The sequence below is a fragment of the Coregonus clupeaformis genome, chromosome 36 (assembly GCF_020615455.1).
Source record: "Coregonus clupeaformis isolate EN_2021a chromosome 36, ASM2061545v1, whole genome shotgun sequence".
Classification (NCBI taxonomy): Eukaryota; Metazoa; Chordata; class Actinopteri; order Salmoniformes; family Salmonidae; genus Coregonus; species Coregonus clupeaformis.
In genome coordinates this window covers 24371387-24393734 of record NC_059227.1, presented here as the reverse complement: position 1 = coordinate 24393734, position 22348 = coordinate 24371387, and the positions used below count along the sequence as shown (strand labels likewise).

Genomic DNA, 22348 nt, shown 5'->3' with positions numbered 1-22348 from the left:
CTTCCCAAGCAGAGAGCATTATTGGTAAATACTTCACATTTGGTATCTGAAGAAAGACCAAAATGTGGACATCATTTTACAGAACCGATATGATACAGTATTATTGCATATTCACAGGCTTATCTCAAGCAACCTAACAGGAGATGGTCACACAAAATGACACATTTCAAACTTGAAAGAATGACTACTATACAATGCAAGATTACTTAATTACATTGAATTTGATTTTTGAAAACACCTTTGATATTTAGTGCTAAAATGCTGACCGTTTAGATGCATCAACCATAGAACTAAATAAAGATATGAATTCGGATCCCAATGGCATCAACACAGCAAGTGTCAGAGGGGCTGATAGGCTCAGCATCCCAGAGTTTCCGCCGAGAGTTCATGAATCTTGTTCTGGAGGCAGCTCTACAGAGTGGTCACTAGCTGGTACAGCCACAAAGTCCTAAAATTGGATTTTAAACCTAACCTTAACCACACTGCTAACATTAATGCCTAACCCTAACTCCCAAAAGCACATTTTTGTTTTTTCATACATTTTTACAATAGCCAATTTTGACTTTGCAGCTGGCCCATCTAGCGGAAATCGCTCAGTTCTGCCTCAAGGGCAAGATTATTTTACATTTTAGTCATTTAGCAGATGCTCTTATCCAGAGCGACTTACAGTTAGTGAGTGCATACATTTTCATACTGGGCCCCCATGGGAAACGAACCCACAACCCTGGCGTTGCAAGCGCCATGCTCTACCAACTGAGCTACAGGTGACTGTTACATGAAAATAAACGTCAACCTGCAGTCCTTTCAGGTACCTGTGCAAATTAAGAACATTATATTGCTACACTGTTAGGAGAAACAACAGTACAGGATAGAGAAGTTGAGTGAAAAATAGAAGTGGTCTCACTTTACAAATCCCTCAGCATGGATATGGTTGTAATGATTAGTAATGACTCCAAATGACTTGGGCTTTCTGTACAGAAATGGACTATGAAATGGTACATGATATAGAGATGATTAAATAAGTATTAGCCTTGTATATACGGTTATGAAAGAAGTTGCTTGCCATGCACTGGAGGAAAAACATAACATTGTCAGGAGCAACAAGAGGAAAAATATAAGTATACTGTACACACACACAGAGTTGGTTCCTGCTGCATGCTTTTGAAGTAGGATGATGACATGCCTTTGGCTTTCAACAATCGACATGTATGAATCGAAGAATGGCTGTCAGTATTTTCAATACATATTTCCTTAATGCAACTGTTGCAGAGAGCTTATGTTGTTTTCGGTGTCTATGATGTGCTATGTACAGTATAGTATGTGGCAATCTTACTCCAGTAACCGTAAGTACATCTATATAGTCTGAAGTGGCTTCCTTTCTAAAAATGGCTTCCTAAATGTAGGAAAGGAGACAAGGCGAGGAAGCCACTTTAGACTATTGAAATGCACCCCTCGTAAGTTTTATAAACAGAGAGCCTATTGAATGCCATGTAGGTGTCCCCTCAAGCCCTTTCATTACATAGCAAGTCATTTAAAAAAGAGGCTTCAGCACACTGACATTATTTTATGCAGTGTGGGTTGAGATCAACACGTGGATCATACAAGAATGTCAATAGCCTGGAGTCTCTTGTTAAAATATTCTATAATTTTCCCTCTATGCACCTGTAACTACATAGGTGTGCAAACATTCAACCCTGTTTTACATGTCAAAAACCCATCAGTCTGTCGGTACGACTCCCACTTCCCCCATTGTCTCATAGCCAGACGGCCCATAGTGATTGGAGATGTGGTAGTCATGGAGATGTGATGCACAGGGCTGTGGGCGGGATCAGAACTCGTCCTCAGAACTGTCAGCCAATAGCATGGCTTGGTCCTGCCCGTTGCTGCTTGGCTCCCTGGGTTGCTGGAGATGAAACAGACAGACGTCAAAACCCCAAAGTCAGAACATTCATTACATGGAGTTAAAGGTTGTATACAGCTCAATACGTCCAAAGTCTCTTCCTCTCCATCTCCTTTCCCTCATCTGCACTGATGTGAAAGAAACTCCAATCAGTGCAGACGAAGGTAAGGAAGCCACTTTACATGTTAATGCCAATTTCTACCGTAAGCTGATGTGTGGATCCTTAATTAAAAGTGTAGCGCTAGTAAGCGTATTCCTATTAACCTCAGTGTGTCTGACCTTCCTCCTGCTCTGGTGTTTGAAGCTGTTCCTCTTACGGTGGATCATCCTGATGCTGTAGAGGGCCCCAACGATAAGCAGGGCCCCTGCGATGCCAATGCCCACCGGGGCCAACATCCCAGACACATACCCTGCCTGGAGGGAGAGGAGACGTGATTGGGGGAAGGGTGAAAGAGAGGCACACACAGGAGAGACAGACCAGACAAAGAGTAGTGTCTTAGAGACAACTCTATCAGTAGATGTTTTACATGTTTTTTGACTAACTAAACTAAATAGCCAAACAGCCTGAAGGACCACACTTTCTAACAGTTCTTTTATAATGAGGATAGTCTGGTTCCATCAGGGAATTTAGCTGAATGCGGTGCAACTCCATACGGTTCAAGGTTGCTACGTTCACGTCAGAGGAACATAGCAGGTGTGACATTTACTGTCGGTGCAACTCCATACGATATGATATGTGGCTCTGTTCACACCACAGGAATTGAGCAGGAATTAATGACCACGTGATTATTGCATTTTCGTTTTTCGTGTTTTGCACTTGCATTCAGTGGCATCTATGTATCACATGATGAGGCATGGTATTGACGTCAAACGGAAGAACCAAGAACAGGGATGGTTCCTGATGTTGTGAAATTCTCTCTGGTGTTTACAGAACAACTAGTGCTCTGAGATTAGGATATCAGGATTCAAGGATGCTGTGAGATTAGGATATCAGAACCTGCTTAGACAAAGCAGTTGTAACAGTAGAGCAAAGGATCGCAATTTATGGGAAAATGAATGGCTTCATTATTGCCGTTATGAGTGAATGATGCATGGAATGCTAAGGCATAAATGTATGAAGCAGTCTATTCTTATTTTCAATGTACAGTATGTACTATAGTTCTGTCCTTGTGCTGTACTTGTCTATTAATGTTATGCATTATGTCATGTTTTATGTTTTGTGTGGACCCCAGGAAGAGTAGCTGCTGCTTTAGCATTAGCTAATGAGGATCCTAATTAAGAAAATACCATTAGGGGGCAGTCTTACCTTTTCTCTGATCAGTTCCACCCAGCTACGCACTGAAAAAGAGGAAGAGTGGCTTTGAAGCACATTGAATCCACACAGGGATTTTTACCCACTATTTCAATTACACTTCTTTTTCTAATTGAAAATATGTACCTCATATTTGATCGACCACAAAGAGCCAAAGTCAGTTTTACATGTGTGTATGTGTGTTTTTGAGTCTCCTCTCACTCAGGCCCTGATTGCGCTGCACCCAGACAGGGGGTGGGGGGATGAGGCTGTAGGGAGGTCGGGTGGGGGCTGGGATGGGGTTCTCATTCAGGTCCTCTTCGCTGTCCTCTTCCTCTGACTCCTCCGTGTTCTCATCCTCCTCTGGCTCCTCTACAGGAAGGAAGGAAAACAACCAATGCAACTTTCTGTAAATGTGGACTTTTAACTTTAACCCTTACACTGTGTAAACAATGTGTACCTTTGAGTATTAGTGTGTATTATGTGTGTGTATTAATGTGACTCTCCTACCTGCAGACTCCAGCTCCTCCAGACCGGATTTGGCAGCAGGCAGGTTGGTTGTCTTGGTGACCATTGTCATGGTGATCTGCTGGGCGGTGGTGCTCATAGGATTGGGTTCGGATGTTGGCAGGGTTTCCTCTGGGTTCTGTATGGTCTCACCTCCATCTAAATATAACCATCACAACTGGATCATTTTAGTGGATATAGTGAAGTCTAACATCAACACCTATCCCTGTAAAAAAAATATAAGGCTAAGAACACCAGGAATTCAGCTAAAATTTTGTTTCATTTAGGAAATCTGTCTCCAAGTATTCCCCCAAAAAGAATAGACGTGATCATGTCTCAATGTAATTAAGTTATGAAATGATTGTTATTTTCAAATACAATCTCTTTTTGGGCTTAGTTGTGGTCAAATTATTAGTTGCCTACCCCTGCTTTAGACACTATTCTAGGAACTTCTAGATCTGAACGGTGAAAAGATGAAGAGACTAATTAAAGAATGAAGAGGAATATAAAGATGGAAGAAGTCTCACCTGTGTCAGACTGGTCTACTGGCTGTTCAGTCTCTGGAGGGGGCGGGTCTATGGGTGAACAAGAGGGGCTGATAGGCTCAGAGATCTCAGCCCCGGATGTCTGCCATGGCGACGTCCAATCTGGTAGCACCGGGGACGGGACACAGGATGGCCCTGTGTCATCTGTATCCACAGTGACCACCTGGTCGAGCGCCGCCTCTGACAGCAGCATCCCTGTGGTAACCATGGCGACAGACAGCTGTGAGTTGCCGGGCGAGAGAGTGGCCGCTGCTACCCCCGCACCTTCAGGTGTGACATCATCAAAGGGCTCGAAGATGAGAGGGAGGTCCTCCGAGGACATTGTGCCTTCTGTGGCCGCGTCCTGCAAGGGAGGAGCACTGGCGTCCATGGCTGTTAGTAAAATACACACATACACACACACACACACCAACAGATGTTTGGTCAGGACTCACTGATGGTCCGTAGGCAATTCCTCCTGGTTTAGTGACTGCTAGAGATCAGCTTGTGGCTAGAAACATTGTGGAATGTGTACTGTTGATTGTAGATCAGTTTTAGGCCCACAACTCTGCTTCCAGTTCTCAACTACTGTAGGTTCTAACTGCTCTTACCACAAATTGAAAAATGCATAAATCCCATATCACATAACATAACCATGGATAGAATCCACCATATGATGTTCAAGTGTTTATGATCAGTGCAGCTTTCTGGGACAGGTTATTCTTATACAGTAACTTTCGTTTTACTCACCTGCTTTTCTATAGAGCTGATGAAGGTTAATCTCTTTCCGGCATGTACAGTACATATTGGCTCAGATAGACTCCTCCAATCCTCTAGTCTACTGCATCACACAGTAATAACCTGCCTGGCTGGCCCTGCCTAGGTGTTTACTGTTCCTCTCTGAGGGAGGGAGGGAAAGAGAGAAAGGGATAGAGCAAGAGGGTGAGGGAGAAGCACAGAGAGAGAAGGAAGGAAAGGAAGAAATATGGATGTTTTGTGAGGGAGCGAGAGAGAGAGAGAGATAGAGATGGAGGGTGAGTGAATCCCCCAGAGACTTGTATTACAGTCCCTGTCACTGCTGTCTGCTGGCAGTCGTTTGGGTTCATTTCCACAGTCAGAAATAGAAAGTAATTCGACTGCTTCCCTGGGTCCCTGCGTGCTAGGGTTCAAAGTGAAGCGTGGAAAACCAAGCGGACGCCTCTCCCCCTTCACCCCTATCATCAAAGCAGACAGGCAGAAAAATACGGTTCCCTGCCACGGAACCCGTGTAATGAAATTCTATGGTGTGACACAATAACAGCCAGAGCAGCACCTTACCTTGTTGTGAGGCAGAGCAAGTCTGTTTGTGTGTGAATGTGCAAAAACTCAACAGAGAATGTGGCCCTCAAGTGCAACTATAGAGTAGATTAACTCCAGGTGGCCCCCAGTGGCTCTCTAAAATATCCAGTATGTACTAATTGGACCATAGCATACTGCATACTCACCCCCATTTCGCTGCAGTGGTTCAGTCCAGAGGCTGTCAGGGTCATCCTGTCTGGAGGATCCTGTCAAGGCCGGTCCAAGGTTGGTCAGGAGGGGGTTTGGGAGAGCAGGCGCTGTCTCTCCATCTTGGGGCCGCGGAGTGGCAGGGGCGGTGGCCTCTAGACCACTAGGGGGCAGCAATGAAGCTTCTCCTCTAGATCCCCATACTGACGGAGGGATGGAGGTCAAAGGGGAGTGTGTAAGGATGCTATGGGGAGATGAGGAGCTCGGTCTGCTCGTCTCTGTCTCCTGGCCCAGAAGAGGAGCTCCGAGGTTGGACAAGCTCTGTCTGAGTTCCTCCTCCTCTCCACCATGGAGGTCTGGCCTCTCTTCTAGGATGAGGTCTCTCCTCTCCCCAGCTGGGTGTGTCCCTGTCTGGCTGTCTGGCTCTGGGGCTCTGGCTGCTGTGGAGGCATCATGTATAGCAGCTCTGGATGTATTCACGGCCACTGTCATCCCCTGCTTCTCTCCTATGGAAGCCAACATGGCCCCAGTGGTGGTAATAGGTACACTCTCCATGGTTTTCTCTTCGGGCCCTACTCTCACCTCTTTGTCTGTGTAGAGTTCTGGAGCTTCTTGAGGCTGTCTGTGAGTCTCCTTCCCCTCAGACAAGCTCTCAGAGGCAGCCCCCGTCTTTGCCTCCCTCCCCTGGCTCTCAGCCCCAGCCACTCCTCGTCCATGACTGTCCCCGTTTCCTACCTGCGTCACTGGCTCTATCCCCCCTGGTTCGCTTCCGCCCACATCTGGGCCAGTGCCTCCCCCTGCTCCTACATTCTCTGATAGGTCAGTCCAGCTGCCAGTCATGTGTTCTGCCATCCCATAGGACAGTCTGCCAGGATCAGAGGGCCCAGATTGGACACTTGTTGATATGACACTGACAGGAGTTGCTGGTGTTAAACAGGGCTCTCCCTCCATTAGCTCTCCAGCTTGTCCATCACAGCCACTGTCCTGTGAGGAAGGTGCATAGTCGTGGAGGGGCAGGACTGGGGTGCTGTAGACGCAGAGACAAACCCCTGCCAGAAGGAGGTGATGAAGGGTCACAGAGAAGAGCATCTCTCCCAACTCTCACCACAAAGTAAACATGAAGAGGGAGAGAGTGGTCGCAGTGGCTAGAACGGCCCTCCCTTCTAGCCTATGGGGGGGGGCAGGTCACACCCAAATGGTCTGGAGATTCAGCTGAGGAAAGAGAAGGGGTTAAAAACCAAGAGATATATTCAGCTCCAGATAAATGCAATGGCTTAGAACTGCTGTGAATATGTGCATTAAACTGGAGCGTGTAGATATTGAGGCCAGGTTAATAAAATAATGTGTTCGAATTAGGACTGTGAGGCACACTGCACTCATAGGAATAGAGAATTCGTTTGAGAATTTCACCCCTTATTTATTGCTGAACCCTATCCTAAGATAATTGAGGCGGAGAATTATATGAGCTTTTCTGTCAGCCTTTCCTTTGATGCTGCAGACTGGCAGTTTCTTAAACAGCTTTGTGGAAAATTTGGACTATCTCTCTACCCCTTGCTGTTTTCTATCCCCCTCTCTGGCTATTGTGCTTCTAGTCCATGCCTTTCTCTACACACACACACACACACACACACACACACACACACACACACACACACACACACACACACACACACACACACACACACACACACACTCATGTACTACACACAAACGTACACAAACACACACATTCAGTACAGCCTGACACAGCAAACCCCTGCACTTTTAAAAGAACTATAAATAGCAGGTTTTCTCTCCAGAACGAATCAAATCAAATCCAATTTTATTTTCCACATGCGCTGAACACAACAGGTGTAGACCTTACAGTGAAATGCTTACTTACAAGCCCTTAACCAACAATGCAGTAAAAAAAAAAAAGTGTTATGTAAAAAAGAGATAAGTACAAAATAAAAATAGCAAATAATTAAAGAGCAGCAGTCAAATAAAATAACAGTAGGGAGGCTATATACAGGGGGGAACCGGTACAGAGTCGATGTGCGGGCACCAGTTAGTTGAGGTAATTGAGGTAATATGTACATGTGGGTAGAGTTAAAGTGACTATGCATAGATAATAAACAGAGTAGCAGCAGCATAAATGAGGGGGTGGGTGGGGTGGGGGGAACAATGCAAATAGTTTGGGTAGCCATGATTAGCTGTTCAGGAGTCTTATGGCTTCGGAGTAGAAGCTGTTAAGAAGCCTTTTGGACCTAGACTTGACGCTCCGGTACCGCTTGCCGCTCCGGTACCGCTTGCCGCTTGCCGTGCGGTAGTACGGCATGGCTACGACAGCATTCTGCAGTGATACACCATCCCATCTGGTTTGGGCTTAGTGGGACTATCATTTGTTTTTCAACAGGACAATGACCCAATACACCTCCAGGCTGTGTAAGGGCTATTTTTACCAAGAAGGAGAGTGAAGGAGTGCTGCATCAGATGACCTGGCCTCCACAATCCCCCCACCTCAACCCAATTGAGATGGTTTGGGATGAGTCGGGGGGCAGAGTGAAGGAAAAGCACCCAACAAGTGCTCAGCATATGTGGGAACTCCTTCAAGACTGTTGGAAAAGCATTCCAGGTGAAACTGGTTGAGAGAATGCCAAGAGTGTGCAAAGCTGTCATTTGTGTAATGAATACTCAGGGAGAAAAAGGTGTAGATTCACGCACAGACCGCGGCAGGTGTTTATTACGCCTTCACAGAAGGCAGGAATCGTGGTCACAGGCAGGCAATGGTCATACACAGGTAGGCAAACAGGCAGGAGAATCAAAAACTAGGACTGAAGGCTATAACTGGTTCTCACAAACGAGCTAGGAAAAGGCTTAGTAGAGTCAAAACGAACAATACCTCACAAGGCACAAACAGAATAAACTGAACTAAATAAGGAGCTGATGAGACCAGGTGAGTAACTAACACAGGTGAAATCAATGAACAAAAATGAAAGACAGGGCTACGTTCAAGAACACAAGGATGACTAAGAAAATAAATACAGAACCTTACAATTTGTTTAACACTTTTTTGGTTACTACATGATTCCATATGTGTTATTTCATAGTTTTGATGTCATCACTATTATTCTACAATGTAATTTTTTTTTACAAATAAAGAAAAACCCTTGAATGAGTAGGTGTGTCCAAACTTTTGACTGGTACTGTAGGTCTGGATTGATGTCATTGCATGCCTCATCCATGACCTGAAGGAAGGTGGTACACTCATGGGGATGTCAATCATACATCTTTCACCTGTATTGTAACCATGTATTGTATTTTACTGTATTGTATTGCACTTACAATGCCTTCAGAAAGAAAATCCCAGCAGCATTGCAGTTCTTGACACAAACCGGTGAGCCTGACACCTACTACCGTACCCTGTTCAAAGGCACTTAAATATTTTGTATTGCCCATTCACCCTCTGAATGGCACACATACACAATCCATGTCTCAATTGTCTCAAGGCTTAAAAATCCTTCTTTAACCTGTCTCCTCCCCTTCATCTACACTGATTGAAGTGGATTTAACAAGTGACATTAATAAGGGATCATAGCTTTCACATAGTTTCACCTGGTCAGTCTATGTCATGGAAAGAGCAGGTGTTGTTAATGTACATGATGTAGTTCTCAAAATCCGGTGTAGACAAACCAGTTTAAAATCTATAGGTTTACCAAATGGTTAAGTAATTATCAATCAAGAGTAGTCAGATTAAGTAATAGTAAAATGTATTTTAACAAATGAGAAGACAATAATATCAAAAGTAATGTGAGTATTGCATTGTGAAAGGCAATTACTTTATATTACCATGTATTACAATGTTTAACATGTATTTCTAGATGAAACACTGATCAAAATGTGCTTAGAGTTTTAAACAACTATCTTTTTGATGATCTGTTTTGAGTGCTGTACTAAGCATTGTGAAAATTGCGCCAAAGCGTTTGAAAAAAAAACGGTAATACCATTATAATAACAGGAAGAAGACATTCAAATAGGAAGTAATGAAGAGAATAGGACACTGCACTAAAACGTGTAAGTGGTGCCATACTTTGATCATCTGCAAGGGACATTTTTTTATTTATTTTAGTTCCCATTGGGTTGCCTGGGAGACACCCTGCTTGCATCAGCCTCCCTGTGTTGCTGCGTGTGTCAGACGTCAGACAGATATCTCACAGACATCAACATCAACATCAAACCCTGACACACACACACAAACAGACACACACCTTCTAACTCTTACCACAAAGCGGTCCATCGCTAATCAATAATGTTAATTAATGCACTCAACAAGAGTCAAGAGAGCAGCCTGCTGCTTGATACCCAGAATACATGTTATGAGCCAATTATGAGGATTCTAATAGACCTCCGGTAAACAAACATCATCATCCAGACCCACGCCAAGCCACTGCGGCGCAGGGAAAATTTAGTGTACATATCCAATGCCAAGAGATCTAAGTAGTCTTCTAGTGCATTTAAACCCGTGTATTCATATGTGCGTTTGTGACTATGCAACATAGGCTACAGTAGAGACAGTGCTTCTCATCTTATCAATTGTTCTAGCATTACCGTAGATCATTTTTTGATTTAAAATACATAAATAAAAATAGGTTAGGTAAGATGAAAGTCTAATGACAGGCTAAGATGCACACAGTATAATGCATGGTCCTTACCTGCCAGAGTTGTAGACTGGAATTATGTTTACCTCATTGCAAAGGGCGGTATGTTTTCCACCAGCCTTTCCTTTCAACAAAGGGTTGTATGTTACAACATCATCAATATAATATAAATAAGTTGCCAATATCGTTCCGGAAGCAAGCTGAAGGAATAGCCTTTATTATTGTGCTAATCAGCATCACACAATGTACGCTTCGGAGTGCGTGTGCATGCGCGCGCCTGTGGTGCTGAACTGGCAGAGTGCCTCGATCTGCTCTGTGATTGAGCGCGTGGAGAGATATGATTTATGAAGAACGTTCAGTAATATTTCATGCTTAATGCGTTGCATAAGAGGCAATTGTTTTAGTGGCGGAAAATGTTTTCAAATTCTATTTGTAGATCCTCATGGCAGCTCCTTGGTTCTGAAACCTGTGTTGTACGTCTCTTAGAACGTTACCTGCCTTATGGCAATTAATACATTCCTTGAAGATAAATATGAAGTCTAAACAATAGCCCAAATGTAAGGAAATGACTAAAATAAAGTTTATTTACTAATTTCGTACTAATTTTCAGACCAACTGTCTCTCTACTCGAGGCATAACTTCCTCGGCAAATAAAGAAAACACAGAATGTCTCTCTTTTCATCCTTTCATTTCTAGATACTTTGGACAATATAGGGGTAGGCTATGCAATGAATTTCATGTTCTTTATAGATTGTTCATATTCTCAGTGCATATATATATTATTTTTTTATTTTTTTATTTCACCTTTATTTAACCAGGTAGGCCAGTTGAGAACAAGTTCTCATTTACAACTGCGACCTGGCCAAGATAAAGCAAAGCAGTGCGATAAAAACAACAACACAGAGTTACATATGGGATAAACAAAATGTACAGTCAAAAACACAATAGAAAATCTATATACAGTGTGTGCAAATGTAGTAAGTTATGGAGGTAAGGCAATAAATAGGCCATAGTGCAAAATAATTACAATGTAGTATTAACACTGGAGTGATAGATGTGCAGAAGATGATGTGCAAATAGAGATATATAGGCTGTACAAGGGCCTTTTATAAGTATTTGGATATGACTATAGACTGGTATATTTTTTATGTATTATACATGTTTGTGTGATTTCATTTATAACATAAAAGTATCATCCCATAAATTAATTTACAGCGGGACAAACTATTTTTAATCAGGCGAGTTTCACGGACGTCATTCCTCAAGCTGAAAGGACACAGCCCAACCCAACAGGAATTAATGTCATTGCACTTGCATGTCGTATATTTAGTAAATTCTCCATATTGGAAACGATTAAATACATATACACGTTAAAATGCCCTTGTTTGAAGGTTTGGGGAGTGGAGGGGAGAAAACTGCAGTAGTCATTGATTTAGGAGCAGCCTACACAAAGTGAGTATTTAGCTAGCTAGCTATGTTGTTAGCTGGCATAGCTAACTTTAGCTAGCTGACTATGTTAGCTACTGTTAGCAACATTGGCCACTGCCATTCATAACTGCTAAGTAATGAACATCAATCAGAGGTTTTATGGATTTAAGTAAATATAGACCGACTGTCCACTGTTTAAAGCACGTTATTTAGTTAGCCAAAATGTGTTAGTAATATGCTTTGTGCTGAAAAAGACCTAGCAATGTTTAACGTTAGTTAGCTATCTGGCGAACAGCAGCAGTCTGGCGCCTGTGGCAGATCATATGAGAATCAGATGAGACCCTCAGTGACAACTCTGCTTCTGTGTTCTGTGTCTGTCTACTGTACCTTGACACACACTAAGGCCTTTTGTCAATGAATGTGGGCTCAATGAGTATTGACACTGTCTGACAAGTGTCAATGATTTCACCCATCAAACTAAATGGTTGTATGATGATGCAGATGTGGCTTTGCTGGAGAGACGGGGCCCAGGTTCATAATTCCCAGCGAGATCCAGAAGCCGGGACAACAACAAGTGAGTTAGTTACTGAGCAAATGACTGGTGGTATTTAACTTATTGACAGACCATATTAAAATGGACAGCCTCGCCTATAACCATTTCTGACGGTGTGTGTCTTCTATCACAGTCTATCAAAGTAGTTCAGTACAACATCAACACAGAGGAGCTCTACTCCAACCTCAAGGAGTTCATCCACATGCTCTACTTCAGGTGAGGCTCTTTTGACATAGTAGTGTGTGTAATGACTTACACATCAATTGTGATAACCTGAAAGTAACCATGGGGAGGAAGCCATTTTGGAGATGCATCCCAGGTCATAATAACATGGATGATTGAGTGACTGTGTAGTCTAGAATAAATGTCTGTGTCTACTCCCCTCCTGCCCTGCCCAGACATCTGCTGGTGAACCCTCGTGACAGGAGAGTGGTAATCATCGAGTCCATCCTCTGCCCCTCCCACTTCAGAGAAACTCTCACCAAGGTCTTTTTCAAACAGTTTGAGGTACTGTCTGAGACCACTGACCACTCTATTATGTCTAGAACCACTTTGTTGGAGGCAGGTGGTTGCTGATGTAATGAACCTGGTAAAAAAAAAACTATCCACCCTGACTAGATAGGTGTAAGCAAAATGGTGAATGCAATGCTCCCCTAAGCCAATTGGGAAGCTAGATGGAGCCATCTCCATATTGCTTACTCCTAACAGTAGGTGGAAGACAAAATAATTTTTTATTTTCAGATCAGGCGATGGATGTTTTGGATTTGTCTCTTACCCATGATGCATCTGTGTTTCCCAGGTGCCTTCGGTGCTGTTTGCCCCCAGCCACCTCATGTCCATCATGTCTCTGGGCATCAACTCAGGCCTGGTGATGGACTGTGGCTACACAGAGACATTGGTGCTGCCAGTGTATGAGTGCATCCCCATCCTGCCAGCCTGGGAAGCCCTGCCTTTGGGTGGAAAGGCCATTCATAAGTAAGTAGTGTGCGTGTGTTTTTTTTTTTAGATGGCGTAATCATGCAAAGCTGTTTGCGTGTGTGTTACTTTGCTTGTCTCACGTACTGAACTTCAGGGAAACAACCTGTTGTTCACCTCTTGAGAACTGTGTGTTTCAAGCCGCAATTTCTTGGTTTGCCTGCCTTGACAGAATCAAGTGTATCAAGGTATGTGCTTTCAGAGGTACTTGTCCCCCTTTGTTCTAAGTGGCTGTGTGTGTTCTATCCTTCAGGGAGTTGGATGGGCTCCTGGTGGAACAGTGTACAGTAGACTCAGACTCCAGTACTGGACAGAGTCTACCTACAGTCATTGGTAAGACCCCCACATCAGAAAGATACTAGTCAATAACACCAGCAACTTACCTCACAACTGATGCAGTGCTTTGTCATTGTATAAATGGTGTTAGTTTGCTACGTGGATCCTCTTGTTTTCTGTGGCTATATCATGCATTTTGAATAGCTGTTGTTGACAATCTTGTTAATTAATTTTTTTAAATTAGTTTCATAATGATGCTGGTGTTCCATTGGTAAAAGAAAGGAAGAAAGTTATAATCTCTCTCTGAGTGAATCAATCATGCAACATTTTGTATTCAGAAGTCCTTGTTATAGCGTGATGTAAAAGGAAGGAGAGACTCTTCTCTTTTGAATTATATATATACACATGGCCTCCTTTCTCTCCTTCTGTACTGTATCCTGGGGGTTCTGTTCTGTTCTGTTCTGAGAGTGAATCATTATGAAGAGCAGCAGTAGCTCTCTAGCTAGCTGACGCAGGGCTAGGCAGTTCGGATAGGCATCAATAATTAAAACAGGCATAGCATAGACCACCTCTCTCTCTGCACTACTGAACCTCACCACTGCAGAACCACGGCACGACTGAATGGAGTATTACAGTCAAATGACTGATGTAGACTATGCATTGGCTCGACTGTTATGAATGCATACATTAAACTGTAGCAAACATATCTGGAGCATGTAAAAAGTATATATCAAATTGGGACTTGTGAACTGCTTTGCACTTATCAAGAGTGGATATAATCCACTCTCTTCACGTTCTCCATACTTCCTAAACTCATGAGTGCACCTCTGTAGTCGAATGTGGTTTCCTCTCCTTGTCTCAGATGCACCCCCCCATGGCGTGCCCCATTCGACTGCAATGAGACAATCATTTAGTACAGTAGTAGGAGCATTGACGTGAAATGAAGGGCTCTATGTGAGGTTTGTGTTTTAGGGAGGCTGTCACTTTCTTTTTATCCTATATTTCTTTCCCAGGCTCCATCCCAGAGGAGGTTGTAGAGGATATCAAGGGTATGTTCAAAAGAGACTGAAACCACTTGTTTTTATTGCCTTCATACAGACAAAATAGACAATGCTGGGACGGGATTCCTGTTTGGCAGTTAAATTAAATGGATTTTGCTACAAAGGGCAGCTAAAGCAAATTTATTTTCAAACATATCTTCACCTGATTCATGTATGTTGGTGCTAGTATATTCACGTAGACCCTCAAATGCTGTTTGTGTTGTCTTGTTATCCAGTCAGGACCTGTTTCGTCAGTGACCTACAGAGAGGCCTGAAGATCCAGGAGGCCAAGTTTAACCTGGAGGGAACGGCTAAGGTCAGTGATATTTGACTATGTCATGTCTATGTTTGGATTGTGTCCGGTATTTCAAAGAGTAGTTATTGCTGTGTTCTTCCAATAAATGCCATTCATTAAAGTTAGTGTGGTGAGTATTATAGTCCAGTGCATTTGAGACCCTCACATCCATGTTCTTCCCCTTGTAGCGTCCAACACCACCCCCTGATGTTGATTACCCATTGGATGGGGAGAAGATTCTGCATATTAAGGGACCAATCAGGTAGCTGTTTGTCCTCTGGTCCCCCCACCCCCCTGAATAGCTGTTACACTTTACTAACACTAGCAATGTGGAAAACGATGAAACATATCCTCAACTGGATACAAGTAATGATACAATTACAAGACACAGCAAATGGGTTGTCCATTTTATTAATGTCCAGAACATTTCAAACCTAGATATTTGGTTCTGTGTCTCCTCTTTTAATATCTGGGTCACCTTCTATTATTGAATCTGGGTTGTCTCTGCAAGGTCATTCACCATGAGTGTCTGTCTGCTCTTCTCAACGGCGGCTAATGAGACGCTGCAATTTCCCCTTGGAATTTAAAGGAAATAAGGGTTGTCTTTTTGCAAACACTTTAGTGCAGGGTCTATTGAGTGACGTGATGGTTCTGTTTTGTAGGGAATCGTAATACAATTAAGATGATGTATTGTAGGGACTCTGAGTGACTTGTGGGTTGTTGTGATTTGCAGGGACTCTGTGATGGAGATGCTGTTTGAGCAGGACAACGAGGAGAAGAGTGTGGCGTCGCTTGTGCTTGACGCTCTGGTCAAGGTAACATTTGTATTTATCTAGAAAAATACCATATATTAATCTGTGCCTTAGAAAGGAAAATGGTTTCTTGCTGCTCAAACAGCAAGAGATGAGATGCTGCCGAAATATGTAGGTACTGAATTCGTAAGTTGCAACACTCTTCATCAGTAATTACTGGACAATGTTGCTTTGGTCACAACGACCTTTCATCAGACATCTGCGTCTTCTAATTAAAATCAGCCATTCCATAATTCCTTCCTTCCTCATCTTCCATTTTGTGATGAAGAACGCTTCCCACCGAAACGTATGAGATACTTACTTTAACCCTATTACCATAGCAACACTTCCAGCCTCTCTGGTTCGCTGAGGTGAAATCGGCTTGGTTCCTATGAGAGGAGCCAGATCAGACCAACGACAGACCATTAATCTCAAGAGGCAGAGCAGCCTCCATTACTCTTGCTGCTGGCCTATTGCTTGTGCTGCACTCACTCTGTCAAGCACAGTAACATAAGCACTCATTGGTCTCAGTGGACTAGTGTGACAGGCAGTGCATGAAGCTAGTTAACAGTCCACTCCACTTCTCTACAGTTTACAATGTCAATGAGATTTCTCTCCTGAGAGACCAGCACTTCTGTCCTGCTCAGGAGTAACAGGGCCGCAGTGAAGTCAGCAACCTGGCCCTCGTTTATCATGCTCATGTCCATGTGAGCCTATGTCTGCATTTATAAACGTGCATGACCATTTTCCTCTCTAATGCAGTAAGTTCAGTACATGTATACATTACGGCCATACTGCATGCATGCTGAACTACTTCTACCTGGTTAGTCAGAAGAGTCTGGTTCCTCTCTAGGTTTCTTCCCACCCAGGCCCTAAGGAGTTTTTCCTTGCCACTGTCGCCTCTGCTTGGCACATGTTGCTGTGAAGCACTTATCAAGCACAACTGATTTAGGCGAAAAATGAAAAACAATTGATACATTTCTTCTCATCATATGTTTAAAAAAAATCTTATTAAACACCCATTTCTGTCCCATAGACATTAATAACCAGCTTGGGAGTTGAAGTCCAGCTTGCTGTTAAGTTTGTGAACAGTACATTTGAGAAAAGATGACTGATTGATACATTTGTAACCACACGTTATCATCTGATTAACCCCCTTAGTGTCCCATCGACACTCGTAAGGCTCTGTCTGAGAACCTGGTGATCATCGGGGGCACGGCCATGATGCCTGGCTTCCTGCACCGGCTCCTGGCTGAGATACGCCTCCTGGTGGAGAAACCCAAGTACCGCGACGCCCTGGCCACCAAGAGCTTCAGGCTGCACAGTCCTCCAGCCAAACCCAACTGCACCGCATGGCTCGGAGGTGAGACACAGATTAGTCTGATAACCAACCTTGTCCTTATACACTGTAAAGCTGTATGGGTCCGATGGATGTAGGAATACAGTAGTAACTAAGCTGTGAATAACCCTGTGTCTCCTGCTTTCCTCTCCCTGTGTAGGAGCAATCTTTGGAGCACTGCAGGACATCCTGGGTAGTCGTTCCGTGTCCCGTGACTACTACAACCAGACAGGCCGTATCCCAGATTGGTGCTGTCTCAGCTCCCCGCCCCCAGAATCAGTCTATGATGCAGGGAAGACCCCACCACCGCTCATGAAGCGAGCCTTCTCCACCGAGAAATAAACCACCAGATCAGACACTGTCTACTCCTAGTCTGCATCTGCTATGTCATCCTATACCCTAAATAGTGCACTACTTTGGGCCCTGGTCCTGGGGGAAAAAGTGCCATTTCAGAAGTAGTCCACACTAGACACAACAAACTCATCCCAGACGTAACAAGTCAGACCTACCAGATGTTATAGGTGCGTCTCAATAGTCTATTGTGGCTTCCTGTCCTCATGCTCTTCCCCTCATCTGTACTAAACAGAATTGGTGGTGGTGAGAGCAGTATGGCAAAATCCTGCGACAAAGGAGACAAGGCCACAAAGTCACTTTAGACTATGGAGATGCAGCCAGCATCTCAACCCCCAGACGGCTGTGGATTATGGGGGTTGTAGTTTTAGTTCTGTCAGTCTTTATGTGCCTGTTCTTGTTCTGTAAGACTCGTACTGACGTATGCCACACTGCCATCCAGACTCTGCTCACTTATTGCTAAACTACAGCTCACTGATACAGTAGTCAGCATTTTAATTGAGAGAACTGTGTTGTGGCCATGGATTCAGGGGTCAGGGAGAGACGTTCCTGGCCCAGATCCTTGTACACAAGGCGGTCTTCAACAGATTTGTGGCCATTTGTTGACTCAGTGGATTTGACTCAGTTTTCCTTGCTGAACGGACACTTTTCATATTAAAACATGCTGTGGAGCTGTATTTCAAAAACTGTCAGTAAGAAAATGTACTGTAGGTGAACCAGATCAGTTGCAGTTCAGTATTCAAATTTGGCTTTGTCAAGTTGCTCTTTATGTAGTCATTGTGAATGCTACCCCCAGGCATTGTTTTTCAGCAAATATTAAGTGTTTTATTTGCCATTTATTTATTGTTTCTTCTTTGCCATGTAAACCATTATATAATATCAGTTTCAATCTCCTAAGAGCTCATATCTGTAATGCATCAACTCAAATAGCTTTAAATAAACATTCCTGAAACGTTCCCGCTGTTGCCCGTTTCCTTTTCCTTCATGTTGTCTTTCCTGTCTTGTCTGTGTATGTCACTCTGCCCCCTCAGTCTTTCATGAGACTTCTTTCTCACTCTCCAGAGCCTTCAAGTGATGTTTCACACAGATATTCCCACAGCTTGCTTCACTGTTAGAAAGCATTACTGGAGAACATGAATAATGTTCACTCTTTAAGGATGTGAGGAGACAGCAGTCAGGGGTATTGTTTGAAGATAGTTTAGGGGTATATCCCAGCCCCTTTACTTCCAAAGTAATGAACACCAGGCCAAAGTAATCATCATAAAAGTGCTGGGTACTTTTAATACTGTGTGACAGTAGTGAGTCTGGCAAGCAAGCACCAAGTGGCTTTGACTTCTCTTTTTATGTCATAAAGACGGAGAGATAAAAAAAGAATGTTGATATGGTCTTCATCGTTTCGGGTCGAAACGTTGCGCAATAAAACAATGGGACCATAATGCACCAACTCACTGAGACCATTGTGCGGGTATCTATTCATTTGGCATGAATAAAGGATAGCACAGTCATAGTGTATGATCGTGTGCAATACATGCAATGTGACTGTTTTTTATTCCAGGTCCTCTATCCTCCTGGATTCATATCAGTTTACACAGACACACACACACCTCCGAGTTCCACAATGACATGCAATCATATAGCTGAGATCCCTTTGGCGTCCATGTGCCTGTGTTTGACTGTATCATTAAATCAACCCTGAATGAACCTGTCTGATCTGGTTTGGTCAATCTGGTGGATTATAGATCCCATATGGGCATTGGGATCCATATATTGTCTGGGGGAAATGAACTCAAACACCAAAATGTCCAGGTTTTGAGTACAACATGTATCGCCCACAAGGAGGCGCCATAGTGGAACCAAGGTGTGTGTCTGTCAGGTTGTGGTTGTTTGGCCTCAGAGGTCAAATAAATCATAAACTGTTTAGGTGGTGGCTACTGTGTGTCTGTCTGGGAACTGATGTGGCGTCATTACCCAAAAGACTGGCAGAGACTCTGGGAAATCTGCTACAGCTCAGACTCAGAGTCCAATCACCAGTTTGACTTAATCTCTGCAGATATACACACAGCAATAGTGTACGCACGCACACACACACACGCACGCGCACACACACAACATGTCTCTCTCTCGCTCTTTAGTCATCCCCGGAGCTATCTCTGTGGGGGTCTCCCCTGTGACCCTTCACGACCACCTATACTATATGTTAGTGACACTGAACCCAACAGGACATTCCTGACCCAGACCACCCAAGGGTCACACTCCTGTTCTCCTGAGCCTCCGCTCCATGTTAGGAGAAATCTGACTAAGCACTTCTTGGCAAACTCTATTCTCAAGTTCAAGTTCAAGTTTGTTTATTCGTCATATACACATGATATACACTGACTATACCAAACATTAGGAACACCTTAATTCGTCGGGGCATGGACTCTACAAGGCGTCAAGCGTTCCACAGGGATGCTGGTCCATGTTGACTCCAAAGCTTCCCACAGTTGTGTCAAGTTGTCTGGATGTCCTTTGGGTGGTGGACCATTCTTGATACACACAGGAAACTGTTGAGCTTGAAAAACCCAGCAGCGTTGCAGTTCTTGACATAAACCGGTGCGCCTGGCACCTACTACCATACCCCATTCAAAGATACTTAAATATTTTGCCTTGCCCATTCACTCTCTGAATGGCACACAATCCATGTCTCAATTGTCTCAAGGCTTAAAAATCATTATTTAACCTGTCTCCTCCCATTCATCTACACTGATTGAAGTGGATTTAACAAGTGACATCAATAAGGGATCATAGCTTTCACCTGGATGCACCTGGTCAGTCTGTCATGGAAATAGCAGGTGTTCATAACGTTTTACATGGAGTACACAGTGCAATGAAATGCTTACTTGCAGGTATATATATATATATATATATATATATATATGTTGTTTTTTTTTTTTGGGGGGTTATTTAGCAAGAATATAATACAAGAAGGCACTCAATGAATTAAGATAGATATTTACAACATGTGCTGGGGAAAAGATTGTGCACAATTCCCCGGCACATATCCGTCGTAATTTGTTGAGTGCCTTCTTCTCTCTCTCTCTCTCTCTCTCTCTCTCTCTCTCTCTCTCTCTCTCTCTCTCTCTCTCTCTCTCTCTCTGTCTCTCTCTCTCTGTCTCTCTCTCTCAGTCTCTCTCTCTCTCCCTCCCCCTCTCTCTCTCTTTAATGTCTCTGTACACATCTGGGGATATGGAGATGGGTATCCCATGGAGACACTCATATAAATGTAGAATAGTCCCATCTAAGGTTGCAAAACTTTCCCAAAATTCCCTGCTTTTCCAGAAATCCTGGTTCCGGGTTACCTGCTTATTCCCTCCTGATTCCAGGAATCCTCCAACTGGGATTTCGGGAAAACCAGGGAATTTATTGAAATTCCTTAGTCCCACCTGCTGTTGCTCTATCTTGGGAAAACTCCACCAACCCCTCCACCCAAAAGCCTGGTCTCCATTCCCCGGTTTCCCTCCTCTGAGACTGGGGAATCACAAATCACTGGGGCTGGGCTGGGAGTGGGACTTGGGCGTCAACTCAGTTCCCAGGGACAGAAAGTCACAGCTGTTAACTTTGACCTCGCTATTGGACCCTCCCGGAGTAAGAAGCTGACCGACTGACTCCTATACTGTTCTATTCAGTCATATTGTGGATTTCTCCCAATTCAATTAATTATAGGGCTGTGGTGAAAGAGGCAAACCATTGTATACAGTATACTTCACTCAGAAGGATAACAGTGTCTACCACTCTTGTATACACACAAAACACCCCAGAGTAAGTGACAAGTGAGATGTGTGAGACGGGAGGGAGGGAGGGATAGAGAACAGGAGGGAGGGAGGGGGGAGGGGGGAGGGAATGAGGGAGGAGGGAGGGAGGAGGGAGGGAGGAGGAAGGGAGGAGGAAGGGAGGGGGGAGGGGGGAGGGAATGAGGGAGGAGGGAGGGAGGAGGAAGGGAGGGGCTGTAGAGAAAAGGAGGGAGGGAGGGAGGGAGGGAGGGAGGGAGGGAGGGAGGGAGGGAGGGAGGGAGGGAGGGAGGGAGGGAGGGAGGGAGGGAGGGAGGGAGGGAGAAAAGGAGGGAGAAAGGGAGGGAGAAAAGGAGGGAGGGGATCATCTATCCTGGTTATCTCTCCTCCAAACACACATTCAAAACAAACCTACCTATTTAGCTCATTGTCTATCACTCTGGTTTAACAACAGAAATGTATGATGATTCCACAGGTCCACTACCAGTAACTGCCCACTGTGCAAAAACAGGTTGAATCAATGTTGTTTCCACGTCATTTCAACCAAAAATTGCAATGTGATGACGTTGAATCAATGTGGAAAACTGATTGGATTTGCAAAAACTAATCAATGTGAGGGAATTTCTTTTTTTTTCACCCAACTTTTAACCTAAATCTAACGTGATGGTGAATTTGTTTGTTGATTTCACATTGAATTCACGTTAGTTGACAACTCAACCAAATGTAAATAAAAAATAGACATTGAACTGACTTCTGTGCCCAGTAGGTATATTCATCATCATTGGGTGTGAGAGTTGTTCTTGTAACTAATAACAGAGCTGTACCATTATCATGGATGGAGATAATAATATGCCATTTAGCAGACGCTTTTATCCAAAGCGACTTACACTCACGCGTGCATACATTTTTACGTATGGGTGGTCCCGGAGATCGAACCCACTACCCTGGCGTTACAAGCGCCATGCTCTACCAATTGAGCTACAGAGGACCACAATGGAAGGTAATCTTTCTCTCTAGGTGTGAGTAGCATGGCCTATGAGTTGCACATGCACAGTGAATTGTGTATGTACACTGGCCCGCAGAGTGTGGTCCCTGTCTGGTCTTACCCCAGACATGATGAGGTTATCATGCCACCGCTCCAAATATGAGCAGAATGTCTGAAAGGGATCCTCCTCCTTCATTCCTGTAG

General features: G+C 43.9%; 2 protein-coding genes across 3 annotated transcripts; one reads left to right on the top strand and one right to left on the bottom strand.

Moving 5' to 3' along the window:
* Positions 1–724: 724 nt before the first annotated feature.
* On the bottom strand, positions 725–10633 carry LOC121552902 (armadillo-like helical domain-containing protein 4). 2 transcript variants are annotated; one of them, XM_041865996.1, is made up of 8 exons: positions 10399–10633; positions 5707–6919; positions 4226–4615; positions 3702–3857; positions 3414–3563; positions 3207–3238; positions 2165–2314; positions 725–1903 (listed from the first exon to the last, which is right to left on the bottom strand). In XM_041865996.1, exons 2-8 carry the CDS (start codon positions 6794–6796, stop codon positions 1829–1831), a joined length of 2043 nt encoding a protein of 680 aa, XP_041721930.1. In that variant the 5' UTR covers positions 6797–6919; positions 10399–10633; the 3' UTR covers positions 725–1828. The 2 variants fall into 2 exon arrangements, with proteins under 2 accessions (XP_041721930.1, XP_041721931.1); XM_041865997.1 differs by having other exon boundaries at positions 2180–2314.
* Positions 10634–11618: 985 nt separating this feature from the next.
* Positions 11619–18348, top strand: LOC121552368 (actin-related protein 10-like). Its single transcript, XM_041865251.1, has 12 exons — positions 11619–11796; positions 12274–12346; positions 12459–12541; positions 12724–12832; positions 13125–13300; positions 13554–13633; positions 14590–14625; positions 14853–14932; positions 15100–15173; positions 15645–15726; positions 16864–17065; positions 17202–18348. Exons 1-12 carry the CDS (start codon positions 11720–11722, stop codon positions 17381–17383), a joined length of 1254 nt encoding a protein of 417 aa, XP_041721185.1. The 5' UTR covers positions 11619–11719; the 3' UTR covers positions 17384–18348.
* The last annotated feature ends 4000 nt before the right edge of the window (positions 18349–22348 follow it).

What these genes read in the sequence shown, in the direction of transcription:
- LOC121552902 (XM_041865996.1), bottom strand. Translation starts at nt 6,796, where the DNA reads ATGCTCTTCTCTGTGACCCTTCATCACCTCCTTCTGGCAGGGGTTTGT. An exon ending in GGAGGAGCTGGAGTCTGCAG is followed by an intron (nt 3,564 to 3,701) that starts GTAGGAGAGTCA and finishes TCCTTCCTGTAG; the next exon opens with AGGAGCCAGAGGAGGATGAG. An exon ending in GGAAGGTCAGACACACTGAG is followed by an intron (nt 1,904 to 2,164) that starts GTTAATAGGAAT and finishes TTTCATCTCCAG; the next exon opens with CAACCCAGGGAGCCAAGCAG.
- LOC121552368 (XM_041865251.1), top strand. Translation starts at nt 11,720, where the DNA reads ATGCCCTTGTTTGAAGGTTTGGGGAGTGGAGGGGAGAAAACTGCAGTA. An exon ending in TCTTTTTCAAACAGTTTGAG is followed by an intron (nt 12,833 to 13,124) that starts GTACTGTCTGAG and finishes TGTGTTTCCCAG; the next exon opens with GTGCCTTCGGTGCTGTTTGC. An exon ending in GGTGGAAAGGCCATTCATAA is followed by an intron (nt 13,301 to 13,553) that starts GTAAGTAGTGTG and finishes TCTATCCTTCAG; the next exon opens with GGAGTTGGATGGGCTCCTGG.